The following is a 27,640-nucleotide window of genomic DNA, read 5'->3' on the forward strand; positions in this document are numbered from 1 at the left end:
CAAGGGCAGAAAGGGACAAACACAGCGCTTCGCTGCTTCACTAGATATGTCAGACCAACTCGCCCACCAGTTCATGTTGCATCAACAGTTCACACAGCAGCCACGACCATCTTCCAAAACCAGCCAGCGCCAAATATCGTGACAAATTATGAAGCCACCATTGGCGGATGAATTAAAGCACCCTTTTCTTCCAAAAAGGGGGTGCTCAAACTGGTGACAGCGGTGATGCAGATGAGGAAGTGGCACCAGCAAAGCTGTTTATAAGATGAAAGACCCCAATTCAAGCAGAACAATTAAGAGAAGCAGAAAAGTGGTCAAGCAACAACCGATGCAGAAGAACGCATCAAAACGACAGCTCCTAATAAGCATGCAGTGAGCGCAAGGAGATCATCTCACCCGACTCGAGGTAACAGTCAGTGGTGCCGCTGACGCCATTCTGTTGCCGTGCTGGCTTCTCAGAAGCTGCAAGGAGGGCAAGGGAATCGCAGTTGCATAACATGTGACAGGCAACACCTTGTTGGCCGTAACCGCCATGCATTCTTACCTGGGGCCATACCCTGAAACAATCACAACATCCAACTCACTGCCTCAAATCGGCACCTTTCTGCCAGGTACACCATGCTGATCAAAAGACTGTCAAACTTGCCCCACTGTACCGAGCTGAACTAAATGAAGTGACAGCTGTAAGGTGAAAAACGTAGCGCAAAGAGACGAGGACACAGAAAGACGGACAACACACGGCGCTAACTTCCCACAATGGTTTATTTAAACCATTGTTAGCGCCGTGTGTTGTCCGTCTTTCTGTGTCCTCGTCTCTTTGCGCTACGTTTTTCACCTTGCAGTTATGAACCAACAAGCCCAAGCATATACCCTTCTGACAGCTGTACTGCACTTCTCGTGGCCTCCAAGTAGCAGTGCCCAGCTGGACTGCACGAACGCAGAGGCAATCTCTAGAGGGCGCTGCCTGCTCCACCTGAGGCACTGCTGGCACTCAGCAGCTGTTTGCCTCAGACAAATCCCCATGTTCAGCCATCGCAGCAGAAGTGGCTGGCACTGCAGAGATTCCTGCATATCCCTCGAGGGAAGACTCGCAACACTGCCCCTCATGCTGCAAAGATGAGGTTTCGTATTTGGCTTGGCTAACATTGGGCTGAAAACAAGCATTCAGTCATAACAACATAGCTTTTCTCGAGCAAAAACCCCAAAGGAATGCTTCACCAATTTCCACACGAGCACAGTATCAAACATTCACTCGTGCTAAATTTGTTAAATAAGTAAAAAAACGTTCCATTAAAAGAATTTAACCCACATCGGGTGGAGAGCATCATGGCTGTAGTGGTGGTGAAGCAGAAGCCACAGCGCCAAAACAAGTCCTCTCTTCCTATGCAGCCTAATACACAATCCCCACTTGCAGTTATTAGTTTGCTCTCAAATGGAAGAGAAATCGAAGCTGGCTTGTATCAATAGGATACCAGCTTCTAAACACAAAAACACCACTCTTTCTGAAAACAAAACTCTAGCAAGGTAGGAAAGAGCAAGAATTAAAATACAGGTATCGCCACACACACCAATCCGCAAGTGCAAGCGTGATGATGAAATAGGAGAAAAGAAACCACAGATCTCTGAGGCTGACAAAGGTGCATGGAGGTTACGTGTTTGATCAATACTGAATTACACAAGTTTTGTTTTGAAACCACTAGTGCACTGTTATCACATGAGGAAAACAGAAAAAAAGACAACCTGAATGTTGGAAGTAAAAAAAAACCTGCAATTGGTGGCAAAAAAGGCGACCAGATTAATTTCGGTATGTTTTGGGGTGCATCGCAGCTATGCATTCTGCGTGCCCGCATGGTTTCATTATGCGCTTCGATTTACAAGGGCGGAGCAGCAGGGGACCTCCAAGTCCCTCTATAAGTGCTCCTCGGACGACGTTCATGCAACGGCATACAACTACGACAAGGAAACATAGCTGTGTACAGCCAATGTTCAACGCGCCTCGATGTTAGCAAAAGCACCACTCGGCGTGTTCACATCGTCAATGTACCAAGGCAAATGGCTGCATAACAAATGAGGGCTATTATTACAGAATTTAAATATGCCAGCACGTACCAGTCGTTACGCATCAATCGCTCACATCAGCGACACTGCAGACTCCTCAGCGCTAGGACTTTCTTCCCAGACCCGCCACCTCAGCCGTCAAAACCATCACATACTGTGTGGGGTTGAAGTTGCTGAATGCAAGCCGCAGTTCTTTACAAGAACTTCTTTGTCGGAATCAGGAACGGGATCCATCGTAACATTGGTGCAAATGTAAACGAAGCGACGACGTCTGATAAGCGGCCTTTTCCGGCAGTGTTTTCATTTCTGCTGCAGCTAGGCAGGATCGCAGCGCTCGCTGCCAGCAATCACGAGTCCTCGTTTCCGCCGCTTTATGTCACTGTTCTATTTCATCATCAGAGTCTCCCGAGTCTGAATCATAGCGGTGGGAAAAAGTTTTTCAAGTTCGAATCCAAACCTGTCAGTAATAAATGCACCTTTCACTGCCAGACAAGCGACAACAAAGCCACGAAATGCCTAGTGTCCCTATAAAACATAGCACTGTATTTCCAACATTATTACTTAAGGCATATTTCTAACAACACAGCTGCCAACTTTCAACATCGAAAGCCAAGGAAAAAAAATTTCTTTTGATTACAATAAATTTGCTAAGCAAATCTAATTACAGGAAGGTTCTACAGATGGCGCTAGCTGCTGGCCAGTGACGGAAATCACCACGGGGAGAGCAACGTGCCAGGAAACCAGTCACACTGTTGGGTGGCCAAACTATTTGGCGGAATGACACAGTTATGGATGTTCCACCGCTGTAGCCTTCTCTTTCATTGCCAAGGAAAGGTGCCACTGAGTATAGGTGCAGCCACTTCATCGTGCTGCATCCACGATTCCGCGGCAGAATGCATGTTTTGGCCCAACACTAGCAATGCCCTTCATGCCCTTCTTGGTGGATGAAGCACTTAATTTAAGAAACTCGCACAGATCGCGGTGCCACTTTTCCTCCTGGGTAACTGTGAGCAACTCTATAGCTGGCGTGACTGCGGCAAGGTTGACTTTGGCACCTCAAAAGGGAGAGTAAAATGGCTTTTAAACGATGATACAAGCCTCACCTTCAGGGTTTTCTGATGAAGGACTAATGCCAACGCCGTCCGCATAGTAGTCGCCCAGGAACTGCTGTGCTGGTGAACTGATGAGCAGCGGTGCTTGTGTGAGGGTGCAGATCCACTCTGGCTTCAGGGCTGCTGCAGCATTCTGCACGGGGAGAGACCACATAGCCACCGAAATCAGCAACACTTATGCAGCCATGTGGCGGCCACAGCCACATCACCTGCATTGAAAGCAATCTCACGTACGCAATTTCACGTACACTAAACACAAGAATTTAGTGCTACATTCCGCTGTATGCCACATATGCAAATGAAGACACAACGATAAGTTCAGCCTAGTGGTGCCATCTGGTTCTTAGAATCAAAGCCATTTATTTTGTCAACAAACCGTCATTATTTTCTTGAAGCCTAGAAAAGGCAGAATCACCTCTATAAATAAAAAAAAAAAAGCAGGTTTATCATTCATGGATTTCGACGTAGGTGAGATGGGACAGAACAAAAGCCTGATGCCCCATTTATGACCAGTGAACGCACTGAAAAGCCCGGTACAAAGATGAATTCACTTCTCAGTGCGCTGCAGTGTTGAAAACACTGTTTTAGCGTACACAAAAGTAGCATACACTAAACTCTGCAACTAGCCTACATAATGCCAGCGTACATTAAAGGGACACTGAGGAGAAATTGAAGTTGGCTTGTATCGATAGAATACCAGCTCCTGATTACAAAAACGCCACTCATACTGACAACAAAGCTCTTGTAACGTAGAAAAGAGCAAGAACCAAAATACAGGTATCGCCGCCACAGGCCAAACTCGCAAGTACAAGCGTCATGACGTCATATAACAAAACAGTGTTGCTAGAACCAATGGTTCTAGCAACGCTAGGACACGAGAAGCACAAATCACTGAGGCGCAGCCAATGCATGCGCAAATCTCCTTGACGTCGCCAGATGGCGCCACGTGCCGGGCAGCTACGCGCTCGCCTGAAGCATCGGCACCAATCAGCGCCTGCTCGCCGGCGTTAGGCGGGCTCCCGGTATTCCGCTAGCGGTATCAAGGTACACGGTATGCTAAAGGTGTCTATTTGCGAGAACTTCGTTGACGACTTCGAGAACGAGATCCATCGTAACGCTCGCAAAACGCCGGTGCAAACGTAAGCGAAGCGACTGTAGCGACGGCCGCAATAGCCGATAGATGCCTTCAACGTGCGGCCGGCGGTAGCTTTCTTTTCGGCTGCTGCTAGGCCGCTCTGCTGGCCGCCAGAAATCACGGAGTCTGCATCACGTCATGTCACGTCATGTTTCACGTCACTTAGTCCTCTGTCGTCATAGCCGAATCCCAAGTTTGAATCACAGCGGCGGGAAAAACCTTTTCAACTTCGAATCCAAATTTCTTAGAAATAAATGCATTTTTCGCTGCCGGCCAAGTGGCAACAAAGCCATGACATGCCGAACTATCGGATTTTGCTATAAAAAATATATTAATAGTGCTCTCCTCAGTGTCCCTTTAAGGCTCGATTTGAGACAGCGTTTGGCACATGGACACTTTGCGGCACGATATCCCACATGCCCACTGTGTACCGGCACTACGCTCCACAGCGTCAGAACATTGCCTCAGCACTCATCACAGCTTTGGTAATGTTGCAAGGAACTACCGAGCTAGAGTATAGCCATTAGCACGCAACAATCCATCAATAAAGACCAGCTTCAACTCGTCCTCAGTAGCCATTTAAAGTGCCAACGCAGAGGTCAAAAGTCGGCGCAATCAAGACAAAGCAAGGTGAGGAGTAGAAAAGAGGAGATTCGTTAAGCCTACATGACGGCCCCGTCTTCGGTGGTCACTGCAACGAAGGACACAAATAACTGCCAGGAAAAAGGAAAGAGCAAAATGAACGCAAGGTAAGCAATGCAGGGGGGACTTCAGCATGTAAGGCTACGCAAAGGTGCAGCCCCGTCACTCACCGGGTCTTCTGGCACAGAGCATTCGTCCGTTTTGGTATCCTCCTGCGAGACAGGGAGAAGGTGGTCAGAACGAGAGAGGCAGCAAAAGGGATGCGCAAACATAAATAGCAGTAGCTCCGCACTCCGAGTTTGTCATAATCGAAACCGACACAATCGACCCCAGCGGCCACACCTGCTTGGCTGAAACGCCAGAAGCGTATGTAGCGGTTCAGCTGCAGTGAAAACTGTTGGACGGTGACGTCGCACATAGCGTATGCTCTACAGCAGATGTCTAAGGACCCCAGTCAGTGAGATAACAGACAACATGGCAGCATGATCTCAAGCGGAGCCTCTCACTATGGAGTCAACTCGCCTGTGTAACTACGTTTTTCGGCATGCGACTACAAATTGGGTAAGGGGCTTACTATTCAGTCTCATTTTGCCTACAACAAACTGGAGTTTGCTCACAATCTGGTGAGCAGACTGATGATGATGATGTCTCAAGGTCATGCGACCTCTCTCAACCAATCAGGAAATTTCGTGAGGAATTTCAGGCATCACATAACTACAATGACATCAGGGAATTGATCAGTCAGTGAATTTCGTAATGAAGAAGCCGGAAATTTTTTGTGGGACGACAGTGTAAGTACTACCTCATGAAAAAGAACACAAATATCGATCGCTGTGTAAGTAAGAGAAAAATACAGTAATCCCTCGTTATAACGAAATCGCTTTACTCGAAATATCGCTTTATTCGAAATTTCTTCCGGTCCCGACCCAAACGCATGCATTTTAAGCCGCATTACTCGAAGCGCACGAAGAGCTTGACCCGCTTAGAGCGAAGTGGCGAGCGGAGGCATCGCCGCCGTGGCGGCGACCCTTTGCGCATGTATTCCAGCGCGACACTCTCAGTCTTTCGTGACCCGCGCACCCCTCTACAAAAGTGGCGACTGCCTCCCCCCCCCTGCCTTCCCCCCTCAATGTCACACTGCTAGGCAGGCAGCTGCGCATTTGTGTCCGCTCCCCCAGTACTCTTTCCTCCCCATCCCACTTCCTTTCTATCGACACGCAGGCAGCGGGCAGCTCAGCCACCAGTGGACGAACACCCCCTACACTGAGTAGGCAAGTCCCTGTCACTTCCTCTTTGTTCCCGCAACCGGCGCCTCAACGCTCTTTCCAAGGTCAATTGCTCTTTCTCCTCCCTCTTCTTTCGCTCTTCGGTCTGCTAGCTTCTCACACGCCAGCTACTCCGCTCGCTCGTCTCCTCGCTGCCAGCTACGACGTAGCGCACTCTGCCTTCTGCGTCGCCCGCCGCGTGTGTTTGGATCTGGGCTGTAGGCCGTGTGATTAGTTGAGCGTGCCTCGCGTGTGCTTTTGTGGTATTCAATCCTAAATGGCTCCGTCAGTCTCCGGGCGAAAGTGTCTGACTTTGGAGCAGAAAGTTTTGCTGATAAAAGAAGTGGAAAAAGGCGGCCGGCAGAAAACTGACATTGCGAAGGAATTTGGCATACCGCCTTCTACTTTGTCAACTGTGTTGAAAAACAAGGAAGCTGTGCTGGATGGCTTTGAAAAGAGCTTCTCTGCGAAGAGAAAGAGGAATCACGATTCGAAATATCCGGAAATGGAAGGTGCACTTCTACAGTGGCTCAAGAACGCCAGGAGTGCAAATCTCCCCGTACATGGACCTGCTCTTACCGCAAAAGCCGAAGCTCTCGCCCTTCAAATGGGCCATACAGATTTCAAGTGCAGCAATGGCTGGCTGGAACGGTTCAAGAAACGACACGGCGTGACCTCGAAGTCGATCGTCGGCGAAAGCGCAGCCGTGAACCGTGACACTGTAGACGTATGGCGCCAACATCGGCTCCAAGCTCTACTTGAAAAGTATGCAGACAAAGACGTCTACAATCTAGATGAGGCAGCATTTTTCTACAAGATGCTACCGAATCGCATGTTCACTACCCCTGGCGCATCCTCATCCGGAGGAAAACAGAGTAAGGAGCGTGTCACGGTGCTCTTTGGTGCCAATGCAACAGGCGAAGACAAGCTTCCCTTGTTAATACTGGGGAAGGCAGAGAAACTGCGGTGCTTCCGAAATGCAGCGATTCCTAAGGAATGCATCTACAGGAGCAACAAGCGGGCTTGGATGACTGCAGCTATATTCTAAGACTACGTGCGCCTTATGGATAGACGCTTCCGCGCAAAGAATCGGCAAGTGCTTTCTATAGTTGACAATTGCCCGAGCCACGGGAAGATCGAAAACCTGACGGCAATCACTGTGGAATTTTTGCCTGCAAATACAACCGCGGTACTGCAACCGATGGACCAGGGCATCATCGAGACCACCCGGAAGCTGTACCGCAAGGCTCTTATGCAGCGCATGCTCACAGCATATGACGCCAGCAAGAGCTACAACATCGATTTGCTTGGTGCGATCCACTTGCTGAACTTATCCTGGAAAGAGCTCGCACCTTCGAAGGTCGCGAACTGTTTTGCACACGCCGGCTTTTCCCGCGCCGTCGTCAGCGGCCCTGACGATGACCAGCCTGAGGATGACCAACCTGACGATGACCGGACTTGCAGTGATCTGTACGAGGCCGTTTATGAACTTTCTGGCCAAGAGGTAGAAGGAGACTTTGTGACATTCGCGTTGGCTGATGCTGCTGCTCCCGTGGTTGCCCCAGCGACGGATGCGGATACAATTGAAACTCTTGGTGGTCCCGACGAGGACGAAGAGCCACGTGAAGTGCCGACTATGGTGCAGACGCGCGTGTATCTACGCCTCCTGCGAAATAAGGTGGAGTGCACGGGCGGCGACCGCGGCCTCTTGCAATGCTTGGGCAAGTTAGAGCAGGGGTTGCTCGCGCCCGGTATGAACATGAAACAGGCAAAACTCACTGCCTTCTTTTCACTTGAATAAAGTTTTGCTTCACTGAATACATTGTATTTTGACTTTCTCGCAGTTGTGGCGCAATTAAATCTCGACTATTTTAGTTTTTTTCGAGCGGTCACTTATATCGAATTATCGCTTATAACGAATTTTTTCGCCGTCCCGCTGACTTCGTTATAATGAGGGATTACTGTAGATGAAAAAAATAAAACTGAACCAATGCTGTTTTCAAGCAGAATAATGAGCTTGGTTTATGCCCTCACACTTCAGCTCACTTCATGCATGGAGCAATAAATGCTCTATGTGCAATTATCCTCTTGCTGAAAGGCCATTTTATTCACTGTTTTCATGCAACGTGTTTGGACACACCTGACATGCTCACAGATCATTTTTGGAGGCATTTCTGTTTTCTGATATGAAAAACACATTTTCATGGTTCCTAAAAGTTCTTCTTAAAGGAAGTCTGCTGTACCTAATCCCACTGCACCAAAATTTATGATTCAAGCAAAAATATTTTTTGGTGGCAGAAACTTTTCTGTCGTGATGTGCGCCCACAAGAGGTACAGAATGTACTCAATAGATAGAGTACGAACAATGTTTACTTTGAGAAATCAATCAGATTTGATTGCTTTCTCCTTAAGGGCATAATTTTCCACACACTCTATTACCAGCTGTGCCACAGCTGTGATTCCAATTAAAATCTGATTACTTGAGGCATCACAAATATCCGTACAAGTCTCACAGTTTCACTCCCTAATGTGGAATTTGAGCGCAGCTTGAATTTGTAAGATATTGAGGCAGAAAACTTGACATTGCTTAAGTTACCTTTATGAGCACAATTCAAAGCATTGCTGCTCTGTTGCAGAAGGCCTCTGGTTTACCGTATTTACTTGCATAATGAAGCCACCCCCACTTTTGTCAGTCAGAATTTGCTTTTTTGTTGTTTTTTTTTTTTAACATAAGCTTTTTAAAAACATTCCTCAGTTCCGTGCCGTCTACAGTGCAGACCTTGGCAGCATGCAAAGATGTTTCACGCTGATATAACATCATGGCATGTTCCAGCAAGGATGGCAAACTTGGCAGAGTGCCAAGATGCTGAGCGCCCTTGACAGGAGCATCCGTGACGGTAGCTCTTGCTTGGCGAGCTGCTGCGTGCCCGTCTGCACCAGTGCATGCTATAGCAAGCCGGTGAGCGAGCATGCATTGTAGAGGAGTGCAGCAGTTTCAACCAGAACGCTATAATACGCCCTCTGCACTAAAATGCTCCAGAGGAAGCAGAACCTTCAGACCCCCAAGCGATTTGGCGAGGTTGAGCTTTTTTTAACCTTGCATAGAAAAACATGCGCCTGATCTTCCAGGGCCACTATTCAGCACGTCTGCTTTACCATGCCGCAACTGGCCGGTGGCGTCAACGATCAGACAGTCGTCGGATTGTGCCGCGATATATCAAATGCCTTTTGATGCGAACAATGCTAAACAATGGCTACATGAACGCAGCTGGCCACATGCATGCCTTTGTTGACGATCACGGATGCACGGAAGGATGGGCAGGCCAGTGAGTGGGCAGACTAAAAAAAATACGCGTCTGATAGATTTACGTGCGTTCCAACACTTGCATGCAATCACACTGATCCAGTAAAGCTCCACCGCCATGCTATGAGGCGCACGCCAGCCCGAGCGTAGACCCTTATTTAATCCCTCACCGTGCTGTCCTCGTAGGAGGGGATGTCGCTGCAGGTGAAGGAGTCGACAAACTCCGGGGTGAGCTCGTCCCCCTTGGGCAGGCGGCGCCACTTGCGGCAGCGGCCGCACTGGGCCCAGAAGGGCAGCACCTGGTCGGCCATGAAGAGCCGCAGGGAGGCCTCCGAGCGGGCATTGCGCGCCCAGTGCTCCCGCCACCTCCCAAACTCCACGTAGCCGGGCTTGGTGCTGCACACAACAACAGAGGACTCCTAACTGCCCTCCAGCGACGACTGCACTGTTCACTGGCACAAACCAAGGCAACAAACAGGGCCACCACAGAGGACTTTAGGGCCACGGCACTAGAACCACACATGCGACAAACGCTGCCCGCGGGACTCGGCTACAGTTAACACGTCACAAATTAAGACGCGAGAAGAATGTGCCGCACCACCATAGTCTTCACCGTGGACGTGCCCTATGTGCGGCAAGACGGCAACAGCTTTCGTTTCTCACATAAACAGGTTTGGTTGGTTTGTGGTTTGGTTTGTGGGGTTTAACGTCCCAAAGCGACTAAGGCTATGAGAGACGCCGTAGTGAAGGGCTCCGGAAATTTCGACCACCTGGGGTTCTTTAACGTGCACTGACATCGCACAGTACACGGGCCTCTAGAATTTCTCCTCCAAAGAAATTCCAGCCGCCGCGGCTGGGATCGAACCCGCGTCTTTTGGGTCAGCAGCCGAGCACCATAGCCACTGAGCCACCGCGGCGGCTCTCACATAAACAGGGCAATAAAGGTGCGCAAATGCATACACAACAAAGGCCACTGGATTTGGTGTGCATGCACTCTGCAGTCAATGAGTTGACTCCCCACTCAGAGAAACAACACTGCGGCCAACAGGAGTAGTGGAGCACTCGCGAGTGGTCAAAATAACTAGCACCTTGTAAACAAAAACATTGTATCGAGCCTGAACCAAAGCATGAGAAGCAACAAGATTACATCCCTGCTGGAGCGAGCTCATACGACGTATCCACTGGCTACAAATCGCTTCCAGGTCAGATAAAACATTACATAGATGAAAAGTCTGGGTACCTAGCTTGGCAAATCTGCGCATTAGCACGGCTGTTGGCCTGAAGTAGACAAGCAGTTCTGCCACATCTTTAGTCACACTCTGTTTTCTGACATGTAATTCCAAACCTTGATGACGTTAACAAAGAAAGCAGTGGCTCAGTGGTTATGGCGCTCAGCTGCTCACCCTAAGCACGCAGTTCGGATCCCAGCCGCGGCAGTCGAATATCAATGGAGGCAAAACTCTAGGGGCCCGTGTGCTGTGCGATGTCAGTGCACGTTAGAGAACCCCAGGTGGTCAAAATTTCCGCAGCCCTCCACTACGGCATTCCTCACAGCCTGAGTCACTTTGGGGCGTTAAACCTCCATAAATCAAACCAAACAAAGAAAGCACTGGCATGCATAGTGGTTCAAATATGGTAATCAACAATTTAAAAACAATGGGCAGTATGTTCAGAAACACAAAAGTGCTAACGTAACCAAGTTCCTGTCTCAGCATCAGAAGCATTACTACACCTACTACAGGGCAAAGGTCTTTCACATAGCTCTCCAATTAAACTTCCTGATCTCATACACCCACTTAACTTTCCGCCGCTCCCTGCTATGCTTGCCTTCTCTTAGAAAACACTCGTTGCCCTCAACAACAATCGGTTATCTTGCCTTTTGCATTACATGCCCTGCGCATGCCGATTTCTTCTTCTTGGTTTCTACAAGGAGTTCCAGTCTCACTGTAAGATATATTAGAAATTGGAGGTCTCGCTGCGACTTCCATTGTCCAGTGACTGCCTATGGGATTGCCACTAGTGCACTTTCTCCCCCAGAGCACCCATGGTAAACAATTCACTGGGCCAACATCTGACTCGTACTAGCACTGTCGAATCTCGATTTAATGAACAAGGATATTAAGAAGTACTGGCTGTATCAAACACTCCCTCAATATTTTTAGCAAATGCATGCAATTTTTACTCTATATATCGAACGCTGTTGACCATAAAGGCGGGGACACATGTGCGAAAAGTGCGTGCGATTTGCTGCGGCGCATCGTTGGGGTCGCAACGACCGAACGCAGCTCGTCGCATGTGGCCAACCTGCTGGATGTCAACGACGAGCCGCGCGCGGCAAACGCAACGACGGGAAGCGGGAGCCAATGCGAGCGCAGAGAGCAGCAGCGTCGTGATGACGTAGAGCGCGAGGCTCAGGGCGCTCGGGGCCGAGCCACGCCGTGCCGGTCTGCCAGCTTTGATGCCGGCCGCCGGCAACTGAAAAACGCGTAGTATTGTTTGTTCACGTTCTAGCAAGCCCAGGGATAGATGCATGTAAAAATTGCATCATTTCTGACGATCATTGGCCAATACCGAGTTGCTCGTAGAAGTGATGACGGCGATACAAGCAAATTTCATCCCACAGCCGCTTCGGTGCTGCTGCTACTTGGTGTGGTTCGCCTGCCGTCTGCTAGCTCCGTTTCTGAAGGCATCGTGGAAATCGAACATATCTTTTATTATGGGACGAGTTCGCAGTAAAGCGATGTGAATAGTAGGCCTTTTATTATAGCACAGGCGACTTCCGAAGCGCCGTCAGCTGCGGCTTCAACGCGAAACCAGGTAGGCCTAGCGACGACTACGGCAGTCTGGGACCAGCGTGCAGTTTGTCGCCCGGTGTTGCCGCAGGCGGTGTCGTTGCCGAGCATGCCGGCCAGCCGGCCAGCCTGGATCCCGTCTGCCGGTGTCATAAAAACGAGCTAAAGTGTGTTCTTGACTTAAATAATAAACCCTGGGATGAGAAATGTGAAAAATATGTCAGTTTTGAGGATCGCTGACCAATACTGAGCAGCTGGTAAAGGTAACGACTGTGATACAAGCAAACTTCTTGCCACAACCGCCTCGCAGCTGCCGCTGGCCTGACGTTGGGGTCTGGCTCGCCTGGCGCCCGCTCGCTTCGCTGCCAAAGGCGTCGCGGAAATTGACCATATTATTACTTTATTGTGAGATGATGCTGTTGACAGTAGAGCGATGTGTGGAGTAGGCCTTTTATTATAGCTCAGGCGACTTCCAAAGCGCCAGCTACTGCAGCGTCGATGCGAAAGAGGCTATAGGCCTAGCGACGACCACGGCAGCCAGGCAGCAGCAGAGCTCGTCGCCCGGAGCGCCCGTGAGCGGTGCCGTTGCCGAAAGCTCGCAACATAAGCAGGCATGCTTTGTTGCTGCTCGAGCAGACTTTCTGATAACAAGGCAATCTTGTCTTTTCTTGTGATATTTATACACAATCACAAGCAGCGCTCAGGCACCGCTGCACGGCGGCGAAGTGTGACACCGGTTGTGGGCGGAGCTTGGGTAGAGCGGCTCAGCGATGCTCACCGCTCCGTGTGTCCCTGCTTGCAGTGGGATGGCAGTCCGCACGCGACGATCGGTGCGCCGCGTCGGCGAAGTTGTCGCACATGTGTCCCCTGCTTAAAACGGATGTATCGAACTCCCCAGTGCCAGCATGGATAACAGGTGGCAGCACTGCACAAGCAACTGGCGGAGGCACGTCAAGCGTTTGCACCAAGATCCGCATTCAGTGCCACAGAAGATACAGCGCCATGGAAGGTTGGCAGTCAGGTGGTCGGCATGCGTTTGCGCCTCTCGCACCCATTGGCAGAGCCTTAGAAGCAGCGGTGGATGGCTGTAGCCTTGCATTAACCATCCTATGCTCATGCCGGCTGTCACGAAAGTGTTGAAAATAGCCTTAGCTTTTTTGCTTTGGCATACCATTTTCCAGGCAACACGATTGTAAGTCACCCAAGCTGGCACTTGGTCTGTAGTGCTCTGAGGGGAAGCCAACCTGCCTGGCACTTAGGGAGGAAGTGGGAGTGAATGAAGGAAGAGAAAGAGGGGCCGTATTGAAGAAAATGAAAATTGTATTATTTGTTTTTCGGCATTTGGAATCACCTGAAACGGCTTCAAAATGGTGCTATAATTTTAGAAAAAGTATTCCAGATTCTCTATTAAGGATAGCCTGAGCTGCTGCCCCTCATGTGTCATTTGTTCACAAAATTTTATATTGCAAATTTCAGCTACACCAAATTTACGACACTCTACCTGTTCATTGTGAAAATGTTTGACTGCAAGGACTCAATCTGGCAAGCCTGCAGGCGACACCTGGTCCCTGAGTGCAAATTTCAACTCTGGGCGTAACCACGCTATTAAACAGCTGCGGTATATTCTGGCCATCTGGGAATCTCTAACATGCGAAAACACCTGAGCACAGGTGTGCTCTTGCTACGCCTCCCATCGTGCTACGTGTAGGACCAGAACAACGCAGCTGTGGGGACAGTGCTACAGGCAAGTGACAAACAAACAAAAAAAACAAATGCGTGCACAGCTCGGTGCTCACTTGCGATAGTAGTAGTCGAAGCACTCATTGCAGAAGTGTTCGCCCGAAGACAGGTGGTACCAGCGAGAGGTGTAGCCATCCCCACAGCACCTGCACACACACACAGCGATGATTGGCAGGGCACAGGCAAGAATGACAAAAAAAAAATGACAAGACGATCACGAAAGCTGATGCAAGAAAGCTGTGATAGCAGTTGGATTTGCCCTCAATGATTAGTCTGATGCTTTTACTCTAGCGATCGCTTTTAACTCTAAACCGAGGCTTCACACATGCGGCAGAATTTTTTGGAGGGTCAAGGAGGGTGGAAGGTGGTGCTACCGGAGGGCATCCGGCTTTCCCACTGTGTCTCCGAATCAGATTTCTCTGTTGCTTTTTAATACAACAGCATTACAAGTGCCGTGAAGGCAAAAACTGTCTGACGTCAGCGTCTGTGGGAAGGTGTTCAGGGGGATTTCCCTCTCCACCTCTCACCTGCCATAGTTGGCAGGCGGAGAGAGAGAGAGAGAGAAATCCCACTATTCACTACTAGGGAAGTGGAGGGAAACACTCAATTAAGAATTACTCCGCAAAAATAAATCAAAGAAGTGATTACGAATAGAAACAATTTGGCTTGTCCATGGTTCATGGAGGTTTAACGTCCCAAAGCAACTCAGGCTCTGAGGAACGCCATAGTGAAGGGCTCCGGAAATTTCGACCGAACTTCCTCTGCTGCAGCTGTCGTTTACCAGATGCAGCCAATGTATCCCGGGAAACTTCTTAACCTCATCCGCCCACCTAACTATCTGCCTCCCCCAACTATGCTAGCCTTCTCTTGGAATCCACTACCTTTTCTTCGCATTGCACCACTAGGGCACTTCAGACAAACCAGGTTCGTGTTGAATGTGTCCAGTGGGTGCTCTCTTTGCCGGGTGTGAGGAGGGCACATTGTGCAAGCTGGAAACAACTGCTGAAAGATGTGATGACATCCCTGTGCTACGCATGCCGCCGCAGATACTTAGGTGCAGTGTATCCCTCTGCCTGTGAATACTGTGGGAAAGAATTTCAGTGCTTCCACAGTTGTGCTAGGCCATCGAAAAAAAGCAGGAATGCAACTAACACCTAATTTATAGTTTCATGCCGTGGGCTGCCAACATTCAAAACCGCCAGTGGAAACTGTGGTTTCACAACTGTTACAAGCAAAACAGACTTTTCAACAGCCAATGATGGCCACGCAGCCAACCGCAGGGCTGACAAAGACGGTGCCTGTTTGCGTACCAAAAGCACAGTGGCCTCCCAACAGCATCCATCCATAGCTTTCACATTGAATGTCCCCATTTTACACCTCCAAGTTAATGGCACACCATGCAAAAGTATAGCCACAAACTAGAGGCTAGTTGCCCACGCTCTATTTAGTGTCCACAGACTATGAGCTGTTTTGTATGCTAGTCTGTGCTAGGGGACAACCCCAACTGGTATTTGTGCACTGATTACATCCAGCATTTGAGAAGAGCTTTCTTCATTCTATTCGTGCTTGTCTGTTGTGCAGCAGCAGCTTATGCCTGCGCTGAAATTCGATCCCATCCTTGGGCTTGATTTGATCCCACAACCTAGGGCTCAGCAGCTGCTGAGCACCGAAGCCACCAAGACATTGCGACAGGTTTATTGCCATTAGCGTAGAAAAGATGCAGTGTTAAAAATATACTCCTCTCCTCTGGAGAGAAAAATTCCGTTCGCATTTATACAGTACTCAACTTTCCTTTCCCTCGCCTGCGGTGGCTCAGTGGTTACGGCACTCGGCTGCTGACCCGAAAGTGGAGGGTTTGACCCCGGCCGCGGCAGCCGAATTTCGCTGAAGGCGAAATTCTAGAGGCCTGTGTGCTGTGCAATGTCAGCGCACGTCAAAGAACCCCAGGTGGTTGAAATTTCGGGAGCCCTTCACTACGGTGTCCCTCATAGCCTGAGTTGCTTTGGGACCTTAAACCCCAATAAGCCAATCAACTTTACTTTCACACAGTCTTTCATGTACTTTCATGTTCCTTTCACATGTGCACCCAGTACTGGCACACACTTTGTTCGAGCTACGATGGAGACTTTCATGTGATGAAAAACCATGCACAGAGGAGTAGGAGTGTGGCAACATGGAGCGCCGCCGCAGTGGCGCCACCTGGTGGCAGGTGGGACTGACCTCTTGGAGGTGCGTGCGAAGCAGCTGGGCCGGGTCTCCTGGCAGCTGACCTTCTCGCACTTGCGCACCACCACGTGGTTCCCGTCGGCCGGCTGCTCGCTCAGCAGCTGCCGCTTGGCCACCCGGGGGGAGGCACGCGGGGGCTCAGCGCTGCCGGTCTTGACGCGCGCCCGCTTGGGCATCCTGGGGTGGTGGGTGGCCTGCCCTTTCTGGGAGCACAGGAGGAGATGGCCCCTCAAACAACCGACTGCTGCTCCAACAAAGCAAGCAGTGCACTGTGCCACCCAGACGTGCAGCAGATTGTGGTGTTGCAGGTGTTTAATTACGACAGTTAAGAATCACAAATCCTCCATTGTTAAAAAGGACCATGAAATCGTATTTGCTGAGGTAAGGAAAAGGACACAAGCGATTGGCATTCAGCCACTCACCACCACATCGCAAACGTTTTTAAGCTAGCTTTGTTAACGCCGAAGATATTAGCAATTAAGAATGATGCTCCTCCTCACCCCCCTCAACTCACACACGTTGACACGTCGAAAAAAAAAGAAAGAAAAAATGTTGACAGCATAGTCCTCCGCACCTGATTTAGCCCCATCCCACCCATGCCACCTGGGCACGCCCAATGACAAGGCTCACCCAAACTGCCCACTGACATCAATGGGGTAGGGGCAGCTAGGAACGCGCAAAGAGGTGTCACCTTAACGAATTGCGAGCTATTGCGAACTATTGCAAGCAGCAATTTTTTAAAAATTATTTGTAAATTATAGGGCTCACATAGAGCTTTCAAATTTGACCTGAATACTCACAAAAGCCACCTCTACAGATCTGTTGCACTAGAATCATCATCATCAGCCTGACTACATCCACTGCAGGGCAAAGGACTCTCCCATGTCTCTCCAATTAACCCTGTCCTGTGCTAGCTGCAGCCACCGTATCCCCACAAACTTCTTAATCTCATCCACCAACCTAACTTTCTGCCACCCCCCTGCTACGTTTGCCTTCTCTTGGAATCCACTCTGTTACCCTTAAAGACCAGCGGTTATCTTGCCTTCGCATTACATGCTGTAACCAAGCCAGTCTCTTGCCAATTTTGACTAGGATGCCATCACCCCATGTTTGTTTTCTGACCCACTCTGCCCTCTGTTCTTGTCTCTTAACGTTACCCCTATCATATCATTTTCCTTTCCATAGCTCACTGCGTTTTCCTCAGTTTATGTTGAACCCTTTTGGTGCGTGAGAACTAATCCGATAGGTACCAACCCCGAGCAAAATTATCTGTTGTTTGTTCCGCTGTCTGTTTGCGTAGCACGAGCGCTCCATTCTACGGCACTGCCCACTATTTCGTCGTCTTCTACGTGGCACTAATCCGGTGGTTCTGACCTGAGCAAAATTGTCTCTTGCATGTCCACAGCTGGCTTAGTGCGACCACTCCATCACGTGACATTGCCCTCTCATCATTGTCTTCTACGTAGCAAAAATTGGTGCTTTCGCACTGATTCGAATGTGGTAAACATTCCCTGTAGTTTTTTTCATTACCCCCGACATGGTACAGTGGTCTGCCAAAAAATATCTACCCTCAGTGCGTCAGAAAAACTTCCCGCACATGTCATTGGCACCAATGGCAGTACCCATGAAGTTGAGTGACTGACAGTGTAAAACTAATCTGCAAAGGACAAACAAAGCTCCTTCTGTCAAAACATTGGTCGGCCTGTCACATTCTTATCCCCCTTCAACCTCGACTTTCCAAACAAGACGGCCAAAGATGTAACATACAACGGCAAAGGCGTCTCGGTTTACTTTCAAGCAGCAAGCCAGTGGGTCCTGTTTGCAAGTTACCGAATGCCAAGGAACATGCCAACTGGTCACCCTCAAAACAAGGCACCACGAACCGCTGAACACGACTATACCATTGTTACTTTACTAGTACTGTTACTGAAGCATTAGCCGCACACAATACGGTTAAAAGAACACTCTGGCACAAAGCATGTGCAAAAAAATATAACGATAAGTGCACTCAACCAGGAAAATATGCAGTTCCTGCAAAGAATGCAATATAAACAGTCACGATGAAACCTCAAAAGGAAGTCAACCCAAGTGTGTAGGAACTGTACTAGTTATCCCTTATTAAGCCAACTCTATTACAAACCAATAACATACAAAAATTTCCAGAGAAAATCCCTGCTGCATGGGCCCTTTGAGACCAACATTTGAGAGGAACGAGTTCTCGACCTCACAAACATACCATCACTCAGCACATCCAGACACACAATGCAGCTTGTACCCAAGTCACACATGAAAACTTAATGTCATTTGAAACAAACAAGATTCAGTGCAACAAATGTCATTTGCTTCTTTTGGAGCCAAGCAGTAAAGAAATAACACCATCTGCAAATGACATGAACAGCAAGCTGAAGGGGGGAAAAAGCAAAAAAAAAGGAAGTGTAATGCAAAGTGTTTGAAATTGTAATGCCGCTAAATAATCTGGCCTCATCATATTAATTTAAAAGCAATAAATTCGATTTTAAAGCGTTGCTTCAGCACCATATATACATTGGAAGTAATGCTAACCAAGAGTCCAATAAATGTAGACAAGTAATGTGGCGGAGCATGACAGCAGTGCCGGTTGTTGGAGACTAGCAATCAAGAGGTGAAAGTCGCTGCTTAAAGGGGGAAGAGTCGTGAAAATAGAAATAGTAATGAAGCAGCATTTATAAATCCTGCTGGAAATAAGTATTTTTTAGGGGTGTGCGAATATTCAAAATTTTCTAATATAATTCGAATATTATATTTTTAATTCCATTCGAAATGCAAGTATTCGTGTTGTTTCGAATATTCGACACGACGCGAATATTCGTATCTAGCCGAATATTCCATTGCGAGCACCGGCGTTCATTTCGGTCCGCAAGTCCTATCGACAGAGACATAACAACATGGCGGTGCCCAGAGCAATGCGTAACGTTGGGCCATGCAGTAGCTGACTATGCTGGTGAGCTTCTTTGTGGCCATACCTGCGAAGCTGGCATAGTCAGAGCTGTGCTCGAAATACCTCGCAATACGAGCCAGTTAAGTGCCAATTGAGAGGGCATTTTCTGTGGCTGGAGAAGTCATTTCAGCTAGAAGGGAACTACTTCTGCCTGACCATGTGGAGCAGCCGGTTTTTCTTCACGACAACCTTTTATGTTCACCCCAGCAACGCGCTTTTGTGCTTATGGCAAGCTAGCCTTGATCAATGCTCTGTACTAGCCATCTTCTCTGATATTTTCACTCTTCTAAAAACAATGTTCGAGACTTTGATACTTTTTGTGCAGCCACACACACCTTTTGTGCTCATTTCATCACTGATAGTTGAACTGTGATGTTCTTGGGCGCTCAGATAAATGTTTTGTAGCGGTTAAATGCGTCTGTCCTTGATTATTCGATATTCGATTCGATATTCGGAACCAAGTATTCGTATTCGATTCGTATTCGAAAAATTTGATATTCGCACACCCCTAGTATTTTTGTAAGCTGATTTCAAGTATATAATTTAATTTCATGTAAAACAGGTCCTTGTGAATTTATGCAGTAAGTTATGCAGGTTTTTTAGTCAAGACCTTTTAAATTTTACTGCCAGAAACTTGCTAAGGTGCATTCCATTAGTTTCTCTTGGCATCAAGGAATGCAATACACATAAAATTATCACCGTGACTATCATATAACAAAGTTTTGAAGTTGCCAATTCAGAAGCTTTTCCTTTTTTTCCCCTTCATTTCCACTCTTCAGTGGAGGACATGAGTGCTTAGTGGGTGGCCACATCTTTTAAAGCAGTCTACGAGATGGTCCCTATTTTTGTTGTGCAGAAACGTACCAGAGGTGTCATAAACAGAACACACCTTGTGTAATGCCTCACTAATTATACGAGATAGGATCCTATTATAAAAACACAGTGGTATGGTCGTTTAGTCTGCTGGGAATGCACAAAATAATGCGCACTATTAGGAACTGAAGCCCTGCTCAGAGATGTCTTCTACAAAAGCTAGCACCTGCAGTGGAACAATGTTACGCTGCACAATTCTGGCAACCGAAGGTTACATGCTACATGTACACTCACAGCCAAAACATCACGACATCATATCAACATGACATCAATGAACAAAGTTGATTTGATCACCATCTTCACACACAGCCTAGAGCAGAAATATACGGGAAAATTCGGAATGTGTGAATTACACAGTGCCCCAATAAACCTACTGCAATGTGCCCTGTAAAGCCCTAGTATTGCCCTCACCCAAAGGCTCTTGAGGTATCTGTAATAAATAAATAAAAATTCGCTGTGGCGTAGCTTGGTTAAGCCCGGTAACTGCGAAAGCAATATCCGTACCTACGCCATGGTACAGCTGGTGGTGTAGCTGGTGGTGGTGCTTGTGGTTAGACTTGTGGTGATGCATCGGTTATACAATCCAATCCAATTCAATCTAATCCAATGCAATCTAATCTAATGTTATGTAATCTAATCTGATCTAATGTAATGCAATCTAATCTAAGGCCGCCAGTGGTGGCACCGCCACTACTCGCAGACGGCGCGAGAGAGATGGTGGCCCAGCTCTTCGGCGTGACGTCACACAGAGGTCATGCGAAAGGCCATTTCATGTGCACCGCCGTCACACAGCAAAGGCTTCAAAGTGCAAGTAGTAAAGCTTTTTCGCTTTAAAAATAAATAGTGTGCTGGGATTTAGGGTACTTCCGTACTTCTACAGTTCATTTCTAGTACATCGAGCCCCTTTACATTTAGGGTGCATCTGAGGCTACCATGTGCCAAACATGCTCTGGATGCAAAGAAATTAAAATTTTTTTTGCCCGAGTCCCATTCCATAGACTCCTGATGGTGGCTGTAACACAGTATGTCATGTTGTTTTAAAACATTCAGAAATAGGCTTATTTTGCTCACGTACAATAGCGATTTCTAAATTACCTCAGTAGTTTGGGCAGTCATGCAGCCTGTCCACTAAGATGGCCAAATGCTAGGTGTTCACTGATCTAGCCAGCGTTTTTGTGGTTGATGATAGCACATTGTATTCCTAGGAGTCTGCTCACTTCAATGCAACAAACTATTCTTCAAAACACACAGTAAAAAAGTTTCAAAACAGCATACTGAAACCAAGGAATAAAAGGATGGGCAGAAACAGTAATTTGCACGATGCTGCAATGATATCACAACTGTTAAAAACTGTGTAACGCACACTGAATATCTAAAACAAAGTTAATGTCCTTTACTAACCATTCCACTCGAATTGCTACAGCCTACTTCCTCAATAACGATAGAGTTGAACTTACAACAACTTACAAGTACCTAGGAGTTCACTTTCAGTCTGACCTAACTTGGCATTACCATATTAACACAATCTTAGCGTCAGCAAATCGCGCACTCGGCCTTCTTAGACGTAATCTCAAACGCGCGCCTTCACACTTAAAAAAACTTGCTTACATCACGCTCATCCGCCCGAAAGTTGAGTATGCTTCTGCCATATGGGACCCTCAACAAGCTTACATCATTAACAACCTTGAATCCCTGCAAAACCGTGCTGTTCGCTTCATCTTTTCAGATTATTCACGCTTCACCAGTGCCACAGCATTAAAACAACGTGCCGAGTTGGAACCGCTTTCTTGTCGACGCCATTTCGCTCGCCTAACCATACTTCACAAACTGCATCACCATCCCACCCTCCACGACAACTTCTTTTTGCCACACCGTGCAGTCTTTCCTCGCCGCGACCACGATGACAAAATAAAACGCATCACATGCCGTTCATTGCTCTACGCGAAATCATTCATACCTCGCACTATAATAGATTGGAATAACTTGCCATCACACATAGCTACTGAGGTTAACCTACAATCATTTCAGCAATCGTTAAAGCAAACCATGTACTAACAGATTTGGTATTTTTGTTGTATTATATGCATTTACTGAGTATTTTATTCTGCGTTGTTTGTTGTGTTATTTGTGTGCATTACTAGTTTTAATTCATTATTACGTGTATTTTGTTGAAATGCCTGTGCCATATTTTTATGCTTGTATTGCCCCCCCCCTATGTAATACCCTCGCGCGAGGGCCCTTAGGGGTATTGTAAATAAATAAATAAATAACCAAATGATCAGGCAGGCTTTCGTGAAGGATACTCGACAACAGACCATACTCACAGTATCAATCAGGTGATAGAGAAATTAACCAACCCCTATGTATAGCCCTCATTGATTACGGGAAAGCATTCGACTCAGTGGAAACCTCGGCTGCCATGCAGGCATTGCGGAATCAGGGTGTGGAAGAGTGTTACGTGAAAATATTGGAAGATATTTATAACGTTTGCACAGCTACCCTAGTCCTCCGTAAAGTCTCAGCAATGAAATTCCAATAAGGAAAGGTGTCACGCAGGGAGACACGATCTCACCAATGCTCTTCACTGCCTGTTTACAGGAGGTATTCCGGGGACTGGAATGGGAACAGTTGGGGATAAAACAAGGCAGAACAGCCAAGCTACGCAGGGACAAGAAAGTAGACGAGACACACACAGCGCTGTGTGTGTCTGTGATGAACCAACTAGCCCACGATGTGTTATGGGGATAAGAGTTAATGGAGAATACCTAATTTGCAGTTCGCTGATGACATTGCCTTTCTAAGTCACTCAGGACAAGAACTGCAAAGCATGATCAATGAGTTAGGCAGGCAGAGCAGAACAGTGGGGCTAAAAATGAACATGCAGAAAACCAAAGTAATGTTCCACAGTCTAGCAAGGGAACAGCAGTTCACAATTGCTAGCGAGGTGCTGGAAGTAGTAAGAGAATATGTCTACTCAGGGTAGGTAGTGACCGCTGATCTGGATCATGAGAGGGAAATAACTAGAAGAATAAGAATGGGATGGAGCGCATATGGCAGGTTCTCTCAGACCATGAATGGCAGTTTACCAATATCTCTGAAGAGAAAAGTATACAACAGCTGTACCTTAATGGTAATCACCTATGGGGCAGAAACGTGGAGGCTAACTAAGAGGGTTCAGCTCAAGTCAAGGACAATGCAGCGAGCCATGGGAAGAAAAATGATAGGTGTAACGTTAAGAGATCGGAAGCGGCGGAGTGGGTGAGGGAACAAACGTGGGTTAATGACATCCTAATAGAAATCAAGAGGAAGAAATGGGCTTGGGCAGGGCATGTAATGCGAAGGCAAGATAACTGCTGGTCCTTAAGGGTAACGGAGTGGACTCCAAGAGAAGGCAAGCGTAGCAGGGGGCCTCAGAAAGGTGGGTGGGCGGATGATATTAAGATGTTTGCGGGGCTGCAACTGGCAATGGACAGGGTTAATTGGAGAGACATGGGAAAGGCCTTTGCCCTGCACTGGGCGTAGTCAGGCTGATGATGATGGCGATACTACACTGGTTCACAACAACTGCTGACAGCAACTTGTGATGCATCATTCAATGGTGCCTCTGATGATACCAAAAGAAAACTGCCATCAAACCAGCATACTAATTCAATAACTTATGCCACCAAGTCAAACATGACTCACAACAGCACAGCAAACACGGACAGAAGGGAGACTCAGATAAACAGATGCTGCATCTTGTCTGAGTCTCCCTTCTGCCTGTTTGCTGCGCTGTTGTGAATCATGAAATCTCCAACAACCCTTGTCAACGTGTGTGAACCGAGGAAGGAGAGATCTTGTTCTCAGTCTGCACTGTTGGACTGCCTGCCTGAAAAGCCCACAGATTTATTCCGGCAACCTAAGCAGCAAGTATATCTTCAGTGCAACGCCAAGAAAAAAGAAGGAAAAGAACACAACTGTGCACTAAGATAGCCGTTTCTTACCTCCTCAGCTGCTGCTGATTCCTACACGAAACTATCCTCCCTCTTTCTACTTCCCAGCGGGATTCAAAATTTTAGGCATTAGTAATGGTACAGTCAAAAACAAGGTTAAATTATACAGTGCATATGAAAGTTAGCTCTGCAATAAGTGATAAACATGATTGGGGTACTTCCGGTTAACTGCTCAGTTAAGACTCGATAAACACAAATACGAAACAAAATTTGTTACAGGATAAAAGAACAAACACCGACCCCAAAATAAGGTTTTATATTCCAACCCCATATCTATGTCTCATTCCAAATGAAAAAGACTGAAATGTCTTTTGTGACTAGTGTCTATCGGAAATGTCTCCAACAAGACTCGAGTTTTCGCCCAACGCCTGACTTCACCACTTAATAAAATATAACAATGCACAATTGCAAAGCAACAAAAATAGCAGTGCCAGCTGAACTGCTGTGCCACACAGATAATGCCTCCTGGTTTATCCTGCATCTGCTGGCATGGTGCTCCAACACAACAGCTGTTGGTGCTGAATACCATTGTGTGCAATCGTTGCCAGTAAAACACATGGCAAGGCTATTTCCAACTCCAGTTGTGAATGCACCAAGAACAATGCTTTCAACCAGACCCACAGCATATACCTGTCTGGCACAAAGGGTTTGGCTGCTTCTGTTCAAATATGGCATTAATATTTTGGCTTTCTTAGTCACTGTGGTCAACATGTAAAGTGCAAGAAAGTGTTAGCTGAAACACTTTTTCGCGCCTGAACGCATGCCCCCACTGCACTGTTAGCATAACATACAACCCTATCAGAACTGCGTTCACAGCAGGTATAACCACCATAGACGGCATGGTGGAAAAAAAATAACCAGCCGGTCACCAAATGAAATGCAAACAGGCCTCCCTACCAAACGTCAGCCCGAAAACGAAGGCTTGCTTCTTCAAAACGCGCCGGACGCCAACACGCACGCGGCAAGCAACGGACGCGGCGTGCAACGTGCTCCGTACCGGACAACTCTTTGCAAGGGCTCACTGGCTCAAACGATGCTCCTGACGGCAAATTGCGAATCGAACCGGCCAACGGGCCTGTCAAGCTCCTCGAAACGACTCGTAGTGGCGCGCCAATCCGCCGGCGCTGCCCACAGATCGCGCCGCGCAAAACAGCCGCGCGGCCGCGCCGTAGTGCAGCAGCCCAAAACAAAAGGAAGCGCTCAGCGGCGCTTGCGCACTCACGTCTTCCCTGCGTTCGTCTCGCGCCGGAGAACGCACCGTCCCGTCAACGAAACGCGGAGGGCGAAATACAGCGTCGCCGATACAAACAAGTGGACGAGTGGACCAAACTGCCGGCGCGAACTAGGAGGAGCGTCGGGAACTGGTTCATTCAAAAATTTCGCATCACAGTTCCGCAGTAGCCCGGCCACGGGGCCAGGAGAGGAAAAAAAAAACGAATAAAAAGCGTACAATCGAAATGTAGACGAAGAGACGCCCAAATCGCGGATACGCAAGAAGAGGCGCCTTTTGACAGACCGGATTCGCGACAAACACACACAAAAGCTGCGGCCGCCGTTCGGAGTGCGGAGCAGAAACCGCACATCGCTCGCGACTTTTGCAGCGTTCGCGCGTCATGCTCCCAACAATGGGTGGCTTTTTCCGCGAGCACGCTGCACTTCACGCGCTGTTCGGACCGCGGGTTTCGACCACTTACGCTGCAGGAAACCCCGGGCGAAGCGAAGAGAAAGAAAAAGCCGCTCACACACAACGCGGCAAGCGCGCGGGCACGAGAAAGGAAAGCGGCACGGGCTGCTGCTAGCAACGTTTTCTTCCTCCTTCTACCGCCCGAACCACACCGCGGATCTGCGCCAGTAAAAACGTCGGGCGTGCCGGCTTTCGCTTCGAAAAGGACCAGCACGGGTACGTACTAGGGACAGCTGCTTGGTAGAGAAATCAACTCGACGGCCGATGCGGCTTCAGCCTCTACAGAAGAGGCAGCGAGGGCCGCCATGTTGGCTGTTTTGCAAGTGGTGAAAACGCGATCCGGCGTGCGCTGTCGCGTGAGGCATTTGGCGCCTGCAGCTTTGGCACGAAATTCGAACTTGACCGAATGTCAACGACGCCAAATTTCTCTGAAATCTTTGCTTAGGAAAATTAATGGAGCATGCAATCCTCAATCGCGTACAAGAATTCGCCGAGGACAATAACTGACTTGCAAACTCCATGCTAGGCTGCTGGGCTAATCTTTCCACCCAAGATGCTAGGCAGACATAACAGACACGGAACGTGGCAGAGGAGCTAAAGCCATGTTAGGTTTGGATTTAAACAAGACTTTCTATAACATCACGCACGATACTATCTTAAGGAAGCTCTCGGATATTAAGCCAGGAGAAAGAACTTTCAGTTACGTCAAGTCGTGTTTGAATCACAGAACGGCAGAGCTAGCAGCGGGAGAGATCAAATCACATATATCCTACATTGGTAAAGGGGTTCAGTACTGTCGCCTTCCTTTTTAACCTCTCACTAATCAAAATTCCTCCTAAATTAGCAGCCCTCCTGTGGCTGCACCACACATTATATGCAGCTGATATCACTTTATGGACCAAAACTGCCAGCGATGGTCAGATAGAGGACACCTGCAACAAGCTGTAGAAATAATAGAAGACCTGGGAGGTAAAGCAGGGCTAACCAGCTCGCCCTCCAAGTCCGAATCATTCGTAATCAGATATACACCAAGAGGCCGTCGTGCCAAAAATTATAAACGAGGCTCCCGAAGAAGGAAGTTCAAACTAAACTATAAGAATCATGGGACTCTTCCTTCAGTCAAACATGAGGAGCAAGCTTCGACATTAGAAAGATTCAAGACAACCGCCAACATGACAGTAAGACTAATCAGACGAATTGCCAACAAAACGACGGTAGTGAAGGAGAGAACTCTACAAAATAGTACAAGCTTTTGTGCTCAGCAGGCTAGTCTACGCACCATACCTAAAATTAGACTGCACTGAAAAATCCAAACAATAGGCTATAAGCAGACACGTATACAAGGTTGCTTGACAATGAAACGAGGCCGGCTTTCCCGCACCAAAGCAGGGAGGGTCATACTTGATCGCCAAGGACTGGGCATCCAGCTGCCACCTCTATAAATACCAAGACACAAACCAGGTAGCACACGGCAGCGGGCCAATATTGGAAATCCACTGGCAAAGCGTGGCCCTAACTAGGCCCAGAGTTGCCAGTGAGCATCCGATATTGGTTGTGCCACTCCTTAGCACATCCAACAATGGCCCTGGTTGTCCAACGCTTTACCAGTATTGGCTGAGCCATAATTAGATCCTGGCTATCATGGGCCAGGTTAGCCAGGATTGCCCCACTATTTGCCATTGCTGGCTGTGCCATCATCGAATCCTGGCTATCATGAGCCATGTTAGCCAGTGTTGTTCCACTCTTTGCCAGAATTGGCTATGCCATTTCCGGGAGCTGGCTATATTGGCCTAGGATTGCCACCGCTTTTCCAGTGTTCAAAGTATACTGGCAAACGTTG

General features: G+C 48.0%; 1 protein-coding gene across 3 annotated transcripts in view; it reads right to left on the minus strand.

Moving 5' to 3' along the window:
* LOC149369583 (lysine-specific histone demethylase 2-like) overlaps nucleotides 1–26,133 on the minus strand; it is a 68,478-nt gene extending 42,345 nt beyond the window's left edge. The window contains exons 1-7 of one of the 3 annotated variants that reach the window (XM_089558990.1): nucleotides 26,025–26,133; nucleotides 16,269–16,477; nucleotides 14,105–14,194; nucleotides 9,687–9,912; nucleotides 5,118–5,159; nucleotides 3,162–3,303; nucleotides 397–462 (exon numbers count right to left, since the gene is read on the minus strand). In XM_089558990.1, the coding sequence (XP_089415116.1) occupies nucleotides 397–462; nucleotides 3,162–3,303; nucleotides 5,118–5,159; nucleotides 9,687–9,912; nucleotides 14,105–14,194; nucleotides 16,269–16,450 (748 nt within the window). In that variant the 5' untranslated portion in view covers nucleotides 16,451–16,477; nucleotides 26,025–26,133. Of the gene's footprint in view, nucleotides 1–396; nucleotides 463–3,161; nucleotides 3,304–5,117; nucleotides 5,160–9,686; nucleotides 9,913–14,104; nucleotides 14,195–16,268; nucleotides 16,478–25,013; nucleotides 25,632–26,024 lie in introns of those variants that run through there. The other 2 variants (XM_089558999.1, XM_089558994.1) reach the window with 2 other exon arrangements.
* Between the last annotated feature and the right edge of the window lie 1,507 nt (nucleotides 26,134–27,640).

Source organism: Amblyomma mixtum, chromosome 1 (assembly GCF_055824585.1).
Source record: "Amblyomma mixtum isolate Tamu chromosome 1, ASM5582458v1, whole genome shotgun sequence".
Taxonomy (NCBI): Eukaryota; Metazoa; Arthropoda; class Arachnida; order Ixodida; family Ixodidae; genus Amblyomma; species Amblyomma mixtum.